The sequence below is a fragment of the Arachis ipaensis genome, chromosome B03, assembly GCF_000816755.2.
Source record: "Arachis ipaensis cultivar K30076 chromosome B03, Araip1.1, whole genome shotgun sequence".
Classification (NCBI taxonomy): Eukaryota; Viridiplantae; Streptophyta; class Magnoliopsida; order Fabales; family Fabaceae; genus Arachis; species Arachis ipaensis.
In genome coordinates this window covers 9375930-9387189 of record NC_029787.2, presented here as the reverse complement: position 1 = coordinate 9387189, position 11260 = coordinate 9375930, and the positions used below count along the sequence as shown (strand labels likewise).

Below are 11260 nucleotides of genomic sequence, written 5' to 3'. Positions count from 1 at the left end.
TGCCTCTTTTGTATTAGGAATCGAGATACTAAGAAATCGCTCTCAAGGTATTCTTGGATTATCACAAAAGAACTATATTGAAAAGATTTTAAGTAGATATGGCATGAAAAGTTATAGACCAATGGACACACCCGTAGCTAAAGGAGACAAGTTCAGTCTCAAGCAATGCCCTAAAAATGATCTTAAGAGGACAATAATGCATGATAAACCTTATGCATCAGCACTAGGGAGTTTAATGTATGCTCAAGTCTGCACACGTCCCGACATATCATTTTAGTGGGAGTGTTGGGTAGATACTTGAGCAATCCAGGCATGGATCATTGGATAGCTGTTAAACGCGTAATGCGTTATTTAAAGAGAACAAAGAATTACATGCTTACTTATCGGAGATCAGAAAATTTGGAGATCATTAGGTACTCTGATTCCGATTTCATGGCATATGGTTGCGAAACTTTGTCACTGAGCTTCGTATAGTATATGACATTGAAAGGTTATTAAAGATATTTTGTGACAATAAGTCAGCAGTACTATACTCCAATAACAGTAAGAGCTTGACAAAATCGAAGCATACAGATATCAAGTTCTTAGTTGTTAAGGAGAAAGTTTAAGAAAAACAGATTTTCATAGGACATATAGGAACAGAGTATATGCTAGCAAACTCATTACCCAAGGAATTGATCCCTAAAGTCTTTCAAGAGCACACTGCTCGAATGGGTGACAATATTTGTGATGCTTTGGTTTAGTGGAAGTTTATGCTATATGTCCTATGACAGATATTGAGTTATTTTTCTGCAGAATTAAGTTGATGGTTTATTTCATGTTATGAAAAATGTTCATTTTGCAAAATTTGTTTTGCGTTTGATCTCAATAAAGTTTTAAAATTGGACCAGTTGGAAATAGACATGCATGAGATCACTTGGCATGTAATTTCCATATTACTCATCCAAATTTGATCTATGTCATTAAGTATATTAGGATGGTGATTGGCATGGTTTACTCGCGACATTAATGTGATAAAAGCTGCGGTAGTTCCATATCTAATGTATGAGACAGACCAGATTGTTAAAGTAATGAGAGAAATAGCATTCAGATGCATGCATAAAGTTTATAAGATGTGATTATGTCAAGAAAGAATATATGTATAGCCCAAGTGGGAGATTGTTAGGAAATTATTTTAATTTCCTAATTTGTTTGTGGGCAATACATATATTAATTGTAATAACAAATTATGCTATTTCAAATTAAATGACTTATATAATGGTGATCTCATTTATTGTTATAAATGTTAAATTAAATAAGTCATTATTACTTTTGATTTAGAATTAAATGAGAATAAAACCAGATGTTATCTTTTGTTCCTTAGATAATTATCTTTTTGGATTTTAGATATATTATCTTTTGGGCTTTAGATACTATTTTATTTGGACTTAAGGGTTTAATGGGTGCTATGCTCAAATATAAATATGCCTACAGGGTTTCGGTCCCCAATATACCAAAGTCGCCTTTGTTGCTCTTTCCCCATCAAAAGACTTACAGTTCAGCCACCTAGGAATACAGAAGGCTTTGGTTGAGAAAGATCGAAAGAACCACAAGATTCAGACTCTTCCAACAATTCTGACTCTTATGAGTAAATGTACGCTTCCGCATTATGTTATATTTTTTGTGATTCAATATGGATGATCTGGGTTATTGAAAATTAATTTATTCCAACAGCGCCTCCACCGTCGAAGCCGCTAACACCTCAGGAATGGGAAACCCTAATCGAGGACTTCCAATTCAGCGGCGAAGAGAGAAGGCAGAACAAGTGGAGCTCTCTCCCTTCGCTCTTCGATCTCCTCGTCAACTTGGTCCTCCGCAAGGACTTCCTTCTCTCCGTCAAGTTCCAGCTCCTCGTATTCCTCAACGAGTTCTCCGATTCATTCTTCACTTCCAATGACGACCACGCATACCAACTCGACCGTGTAATTGACGCGCTCCACACCGTCGTCCAATCCCCGATCGACAGCGTTTACATAACCATCTCATTCAGAGAACAGTTCATGATCTCCGTTACCTCGATCGTCGTTTGTGTCACTGAGAAGAAGCTTCAATTACATGTTCAACAAATTGTAAGTTTGGTTGAGGTATTGTTAACGGTCATCAACTGGCCAAATTTCGGGTCGGATCGTCAAACCCGATATATCGCATGCGAGTGCTTGCGCGAATTGGAGGGTTCCAACCCGTACCTTCTCTCCGACGTCGTTGGCCACTTGTAGAGCTTGTGCCAGAACGAACGAGCACATGCTTCACAAGGTTATATATCTTGCTATTAACCATGGCTATTCATAACATTGTTGTTAAGCAATTGCATGTTTCTGTTGTGAATACTTCCATTCTTATGGTCCCATTCAATTCGCCATAGTGTGTGTTTGGGGTGGCTTATGGTGGTGATTTGAACCTGAAGGAGTTGAGGAAGGCTTTGGCGTTTTTGCTCGAGTGGCCACAGATTTTGACACCTCGTGGGATGGAGTTCATGGCGATGGTGATTCCTGTGGCTGCCGCATTGGAAATCCAACCTTAAATGCTGAAGGTGAAGTTTTTCGAGTTGATTTATTCCTATAACCCTGTTCTATGCCACGTTATTTTGATGATGTATTTGTGTTTCTTGGATGCTTTTGCTGGCCAATAATGGGAGCTTTCACAAAGGCTCTTCTTGATTTCAAGAAAATTGCAGCATTACTTGATTTTTCGACTGCTAGCTGTGCGGTGGTTTTTGGGTTTCAATCAGCTAATTTCTAGTAGAAGTACAAAGTCTATGATCAAGGCTTGCTTTATTTTCTCTTCTTGTGTTTTTCTCGGTGTGTCTGTGTGTTGAGGTACTCAAAATGAAAGGTGGGTATACTGAGTTAGTTGATTCAATCAAGCTGCTTGAAGATGGTCTCAAATGGTGTCTCCCGGTAGCACTGAAATTGCCATTGCGTTCCGTACTTTCCATAAGTTTCTAAGCAAACATCACTCGCGGCGGAGAAGGGAGAGGAGAGCAGAGAAGCGATTTGGGCGGCGAGCCGGCGACAGCAACGAAGTAGAGGAACCGTGAATTAGCGAGGCGCATGAGGTGACTGACGCTGGTTGCATCAACGACGGCAACAACAACCGAGAGAAGAAGCACTGAATAAGTATCGAAGATTGAAGAATAAATCAATAAAATTTTTAAAAATGAAACAAGAAGCATTGAAGCAAGCAAGCAGCAAGCAGTGGCTAGTGAGGGAGGAGCTGAGGAATGCTTACCGTAGAGGTGAGCAAAGGCCAGAGACCGAAAAGGCGAGTCGACAAGATGAGTGATATGCGACGGTGAGGTGGGCGACGTGAGCGATGACAATGTGTCTGAATAGAGATTCCACGGTGATGAAAAGAGGGCGAGTGGCAGCTGGTGGTGGGGGCTTCTCTTGTCTCTCATAGGGTTCAGGTTTGGTTTGTGAATTCATTGAATTGTTTGGCCGGTTCAATCGGTTTACCAGTTTGACTGGTTCTTTCATCGATTTTTTGTCAGATGGTTGAACTGGCCGGTCCAATTCGATTTACATAACCGTGGATCTGGGATAATTTTGCAGTATGGAGCCAATCTTTCATGGAGAAAGAGAAATCTGCTTAAAAAAGAACGAAAAAAGAAGAGAAGAAGGAAATTGATCCTTTCAATTTTATTAAAGTGTGATTTCTCACCATTAATTTTATAAGTGGAATAAAAAATAAATATAAAAGAGAGAGCAATAAAGGGTTAGAGATCACACTTTACACTTTCTGATATGACCAGTAAACATCGGTTACGAGTTATAGCTCGGAAACGTATGGTCCTCAATCATAACCGACCATTCTTAATAAACAGCATTAACTCCAAATTGGTAACGTCAGATATGCAATCAATCCTCTCCTTAGGCGTTATAACTAAGAAAGAGAATGATCAACCTCGTCCACACATGTATAAAAGGGAGGAGGAAACAATTGAAGGTATGATACATCTTTCATGAAAAATAGTTTTCACATATACATCCTCTTGTTAACTTAAGCATCGGAGTGCCTTTGCAGGTACCCACCTCCCTGTTTCTGGTCTACCGACGTATACCACACTTCGCTGGGAAGGATCGCCGATCTCCGTCAGGGACCGAGTTATACTTCAACCTACTCAGGCAAGAACATATTGGCGCTAGAGGAAGGGCTTATATTTGAGACATCCTCTTCTGTACGCCCTTAATTCCCTAACATTTGACGATGGCCGATGCACCTCCCCCCACTCCGTCTGAACTTCTTCAGATGGTAACTGAGCTCCATCAAGCAAATCAACGTATGGCTGAAGCAAATCAGCGCATGACGGAAGAGAATCAAAGAATGCAACAACAAATTCAACAATTGGCTAATGCTCGTCTGGAACACAACAACGATCGCCGCGAGCGACAAGCAAATGACGAACGTCAGTCCGAACCGACCCATGTCTCGGAGACACCTCAGGACGATGATGCAGATCTTCGGAATGAAAATGCTATACTCGAAGACGAGAATGATGGGCGCGATAATTCTGTAGGACCTTTCACAACTGACATCATGAATTTTTAGCTGCCCAGACAATTCACGTTACCAACAACCCTAACTCCATATGATGGGCTAGGAATCATAAGCAGCACATTAAAAAATTCCGATCTATTATGATCGTTAACGGGGCATCCGACCCCATTTTATGTCGTTGTTTTCCTTCCTTTTTAGATGGTCCTGCGCTTGACTGGTTTTGCTCTTTACCTGCAGATTCTATCTCACACTTCCAGGAACTAGCAAAGCAATTTGAAGACCACTTCGTAGCGTCAGCAATCTACTTACATGATTCCGATTATCTGACTACCATTAAGCAGGATCCACAAGAAAGCTTGAAGGACTACATTACCCGTTTCACGAAGATAACTATGTGAATTCCTGATATTCATCCTGAGGTTCACTTGCATGCCATTAAAAGCGGCCTTTGCCTTGGAAAGTTCCAAGAAGCTATTGCAGTAGCCAAGCTAAAGACTCTGGCCGAGTTTAGGGAGAAGGCTAAAGGGCAGATAGATATCGAAGAGCTCCGTCAGGCACGAAGAGCAGAAAAGTCGGCGTTCGCAAAAGACGATGATAAACCTCAGGAGAGCAAGAAAAGTTTCAAACATGTACCCCGCTACGAGTCATATACTCAGTTTAACACAAAGAGAGACGACATTATCAAGGAGATATTGAATTCCAAGTTAATTAAACGTAAAGCTGGCAGTTACCCTGAGCCAAAAAACGTTGACAAATCCAAATACTGCACCTTCCACCAAAAATATGGCCACACCACCGACGAATGCGTGATTGCTAAAGATCTCCTGGAGGGCTTAGTGCGGCAAGGACATCTAGATAAATTCATTGCAGGACACATGCAGAAACGGCAAATCCCAAACTCTGACCAGCCTGCGACAGCTTCGTCATCAAAGGACAAGGATAAAACCCCGGCTCAACCTAGAGGGGTGATTAACTGTATTTCAGGAGGTTACGCCGGCGGAGGACAGACAAACTCGGTGGGGAAGTGGACATACAGAGCTATGTTGGCAGTTGAAAATACTACCAACAATCCTCAACCGACCCCAGATGTCCCTGAAATGACCTTCGGCTGTGCTGATTTTAAATCCAGCCACGTCAACTTTGACGATCCCGTGGTTATCTCGATCCAATTGGGAGACTTTATAGTTCAGAAAGTATTACTTGACCCAGGAAGCAGTGCCGACGTGCTATTCTTCGCCACGTTCCAGAAGATGAAGCTGAGCACCCATATTATGCAGACTTACTCGGGAGATCTGGTCGGATTTTCAGGGGAGCGCATTCCCGTGCTAGGATCAGTGTGGTTACAAACCACACTCGGTGAGCAACCATTATCCAAAACACAAGATATACAATATCTTGTGGTCGACTGTTTTAGTCTTTATAATGTTATATTGGGAAGACCTTTTTAAATATATTTGCTGCCATTGTTTCCACTTTTCATCTTTGTATCAAGTTTCCTGTACAGGACAACGTAGTTGCAACCGTCATGATAATTTACACGAAGCTCGGCAATGCTACAACATCAGCCTTAAGCCCATTAAAAGAAGCAGTCAGGCTCGCGTCAATTCAATACAATCTGGACAACCAATGTTAACCGAGCTTGATCCAAGGGCCGATTTTGAAGACCGCCCTACACCAAATGAAGATCTAACGAAAGTTATCCTGACCGAGGATCCAACCAAGTTCACTTTTATAGGAACATCCATCAACAATGAGGAAAAACAAAAGCTGATCAGTTGCTTACGCCAGAACGCATACCTATTTGCTTGGACTTCGGGGGACATGACGTGTATAGATCCATCTGTGATTACACATAAATTAGCAATCAGTCCAACTGCCCAACCGGTCTCTCAGAAGAAGCAAAACCTCGGAACCGAGAAGAGATTAGCCTCCGTAGCGGAGGTTAAGAAACTCATCAACGCCGAGTTCATCCGAGAAATCCGGTTCACAACATGGTTGGCCAACGTCGTGATGGTAAAAAAGAATAACGGTAAATGGCGCATGTGCGTCGACTTTACTTATTTAAACAAGGCCTGCCCTAAAGATACTTATCATTTACCTAGCATTGACACCTTAGTTGATAATTCTTGTGGCTATGGCATCTTGAGTTTCATGGATGCATATTCTGGTTACAACCAGATCCTTATGCATCCATCAGACCAAGAAAAAATGGCATTTATAACTGAATATGGCAATTACTGCTATAATGTTATGCCTTTTGGATTAAAGAATGCAGGGGCAACGTACCAACGACTCATGAACAAGATCTTCGAGGAGCAAATAGGCCGGAACATCGAAGTATATGTCGACAACATGGTCGTAAAAACAAAGGTCGGCCACCCTCATATACAAGACCTCGATGAGATATTTGCCCAGATAAGGAAGTACAACATGAGGCTGAATCCCGAAAAGTGTGCATTCGGTGTTCGTGGAAGAAAATTTCTCGGATTCATTCTGACAAGTCGAGATATTGAAGCAAATCCAGAAAAGTGTCAAGCAATACTTGACATGCACAGTCCGACGACCATAAAGGAAGTCCAACGATTAACGGGCAGATTAGCCGCTTTGTCCAGATTCCTACCATGCTTAGCATCTAAGTCGCACAACTTTTTTCAATGCCTGAAGAAGGATAAAAAGATCTTTACTTGGAATGAGGATTGTGAAACAGCGTTCGCTAATTTAAAGCAACTCCTTTCAAAGCCGCCTGTTTTACAAAAGCCCAAGCTCGGCCAACCGTTGTATTTGTATTTATCTATCACTGATGTAGCAATTAGCTCTGTTCTCATTGCAAAAAATGACAAGCTTCAATAGCCAGTCTATTTTGTGAGCAAGTCATTACAAAATGTAGAACTTCGCTACCCAAGACTTGAAAAGCTCGCCTTGGCGCTAGTCTTCTCTGCCAGACGGCTCCGACCTTATTTCCAAAGCCATACAATCATCGTCAGAACCAATCACCCACTTCGTCAGATACTCTGTAAACCTGAGTTGGCAAGACGACTAATTAAATGGTCTATTGAACTCTCAGAATTTGACATCCTATATCAACCAAGAGGATCTGTCAAATCACAATGGTTAGCCGATTTTGTAGCTGAATTCACAAGCTCATACTCGGAACAGGAAAGCCAGGCATGGACATTGTTCGTTGATGGTGCTTCAAACCCTCAAGGATCTGGAGCAGGCATACTATTGGAAAGCTCGGACGGCATAGCTCTGGAGCATTCTTTCCGTTTCTCTTTCAAAGCCAGTAATAACCAGGCAGAATACGAAGCCCTCATAGCTGGGCTCAGGTTAGCAGCCGATTTACATATTACCGATTTAAAAGTATATTGTGATTCTTTATTGGTTGTTCAACAAGTAAATCAAAGTTTTCAGACCGAAGATCATATTCTATTGAAATATTTAGACGTTGTTCAACAATTGCTAGCAGATTTTCCCAAAATTGAGATTCTCCAAATACCTAGGGAACAAAACCATGGAACAGATATTTTATCAAAACTGGCAACTACACAGGCACACACAGCCACGCTATTGCAGTCAACTCTAGATAAACCGAGCATTGATACGTTGCACATTTTAAGTATTCTAAATAAAGACAGTTGGCAACATTCTTATATTCAATACCTCCGTCATGGTTGTATTCCGAACGAAATTCAAGACAAGAAAAAATTCAGAAGACAAGCATCTTTCTTTACATTGCTAAATAACGTTTTGTATAGGCGAGGTTATTCTCGACCTCTCTTGAAATGTTTGGACAGGGCTGAAGCCGATCTAGTTTTATCCGAAGCTCACAAAGGAATCTATGGGATACATTCTGGAGCCCGAAGCTTAGCACAAAAGGTCTTACGAGCCGGGTTTTATTGGCCCACATTGTGGGAAGACAGCAGAAAGAAGGTCAGGACATGTGACAAGTGTCAGAAGCATGAAAAATAAGTATCTATAAAATGATAAAATTTGACTTAGCAAGCAAGCATGAAAAATAAGTATCTATAACAATATATAATGCCAATACATGGATTTGGTGTCCAAAATTATTTTTCAATTTTGCCCTTCCTAATAATCGATCTCACTATATGTCAGTTATTCGTTTATTCCACACTAGAAAAACTTCTACTACCTTATCTTCTCTCTTATCACATACATTCACAATCACGAAACTTCTATAATTAATTAATTATCTCTTTCTTCTCTTACTATCTATCATTTCAGATTACTGTTACTGGATAATAGAAAAATTTTTTTTCTTTTCTTATTCATCTTCTCTTGCATCCTTCTTACTTTACTTAAATATAACATAAAATATAATATAAAGATAATTGGTGTCTAAATTTAAGTTTTAATATTGCTCCTAAAGAAATATTTATTATTCCATTTTTTCACAGTAATCTCATGAAGATTTTTGTATTGGATGTAAATTATTGTTGCAGATTTTTTTTATTTGGATATATTTTTAAAGAATAAAAATAAAATAGTTCAATAGGGATAATTTTAAAAAAATAAATTTACACAGAATAATTTTTCTCTTATCATACTCTTCTAATCTACTCTAGGTACCTACACAATATATAATGTTAATTGGCGTCTAAATTTAAGATCCAATATTACCCTAAAGAAGTTTATTATTAAAACAATTTCTTCCGTACATTAGTAAGTTACGTTGAATAAAAAAACTTTTACACATTTTTCATAGCAACTTTATCAAGAGTTTTCTATTGGATGTAAATTATCCATGCGGATTTTTTTTATTATGGACATTCTTTTAAAAGAATAAAAGTAAAATAGTTTAACAGGACAAAATTTTTTTAAAAAAATTTACACAAAATAATTTTTGTATCAATATATCAGGATTCATTTTACATATAATATTCATTCATTTGAGTTCATTCATAGAGTACCTTATAAAAATTATATTTAAGTAATTTTTTTTATCTTATAACCATTTTATATTTTGGGTTTCAAAATTTTGTATTTTTATTTTTATTCATTTTCTATTTTTATGTTTTATTTTAATTTTACATTAACTATTAAAATCATGATATAATAGATGTACTCCTATAAAAAAATAAAAATGACTTCATAACTATTTTATTGTTGGAAGAAAACATGACTCAATGACTATAGAGTATAATTTAAACAACTATAGATAAGTAACACAAGTAATAAAAAATGGACATAAAATTTAACTTTTTTGTTATTTGGTACAAAAAGAAATATAATAAAATAAATCATTGTTCTCATACATAATGACATAAATTTTAACATTATCCTTTTCTAGAGCCATCTATTTTTTAGTTTTTATCCTTATTTTTTTACTTTATTTTAATTTTATTAAACCAAAAAGTACCAATGTCATTTGACTTTAATTTTTAACTTTGATCATAAATGAAAATATGTGATTTTGAACGCATTAGATAATAAAAAAACTCATAATAAAAAAAAGTTAAATTTACTCATTCGTTATATTTATAAAAGTGTAGATGATTCACATCAGAGTTACGGGATTTTTTTTGAATTTTTATTTTTAAAGTAGTATTCACTTTTGAGTGTAATAATTATGAACTAATATATGTTGGTAACTAATTGCGATTGAAGAGAAGATATAAATCAAACAAAAAAAAAAAATTCTTTTAACAAATCTTTAACAACTCGAAAGTTAACACAATGTATATGTATGGATCAAAAATGGTAATATCATATGGTGGTAATTGATTGCGATTGAGATTAATAGAAGAAGAAAACAAAAAAAAAGAGAATAAAATAAGGCAACATAATAGTGACGGCGAGACAATAATAGTTATACATATAAAAAAAATAATAAGAGAAAATAATAGTGTATAATATGATGAGATGATATAATTAAAATAAAAATTAAAGATTTTAAAATAATAATAAAATTAAAGATAATTAAAGATGTTTAATATAAGATTAACGAAATAATTTTTTATCTATTAGAATTATCAATAGAAAAGCGACTGAACAGGCACGGCCTGTTGAGCCGCTGGTCTATATAATAGTTATACATTTAGATATTTAAACAAATAAAGAAATAATTCATTTAACAAATCTTTAACAACTCAAAAGTTAACAGAATGGATATGTATGGATCAAAGTAATAAACAAAAATGAGAGCTACAATAATGGTATGGTGGTAATTGATTGCGGATGGGGTTAATGGAAGAAAAAAACAAGAAAGGAGAATAAAATAAGGCAACATAATTATAAGAGAAAATAATAAGATGCATAATAAAATTAATATGATGAGATGAATCAAAATAAAAATTAATAATTTTAAAATAATAATAAAACTAATGATAATTAAAGATGTTCAATATAAGATTAAAGAAATAATTTTTTATCTATTAGAGTATAGGCATAGTGTCTATTGAACGCTAGTGTAATATAATTTGGGTGAGGTTGCTGTTGCTGTTGGCTCCTCCTTGCGGTTCATTCAACGGGGTAGCGCCGTATTAAAATGATGGTCTTAGCTCTAACTTAACTTATGTACTAAAGAGCTTAGAACTACAAATTGAAAAAATTAAAAAAAATATCTTAAAAATATAAAAAATTAAATTTTTAATATTTTTATTTTGTATTTATTAAAAAAATATTTAAAATTTTTTATTAATAATATAATTTTATCATAAATTTTAAAGATACATATTAATTAATTTTTTATTATTTTTATAAA

General features: G+C 36.6%; 1 protein-coding gene across 1 annotated transcript; it reads left to right on the top strand.

The window, feature by feature from the left end:
* On the top strand, positions 1624–2897 carry LOC110269353. The gene is made up of 3 exons (XM_021117141.1): positions 1624–1627; positions 1714–2061; positions 2107–2897. The coding sequence occupies exons 1-3, from the start codon at positions 1624–1626 to the stop codon at positions 2253–2255; spliced, it is 501 nt and encodes a 166-aa protein (XP_020972800.1). The 3' UTR covers positions 2256–2897.

Bases quoted from the DNA above. Each gene is read 5' to 3' on its own strand.
- LOC110269353 (XM_021117141.1), top strand. The intron at 2,062-2,106 runs TCGTTTGTGTCA...ATGTTCAACAAA, and splicing joins GATCTCCGTTACCTCGATCG to TTGTAAGTTTGGTTGAGGTA.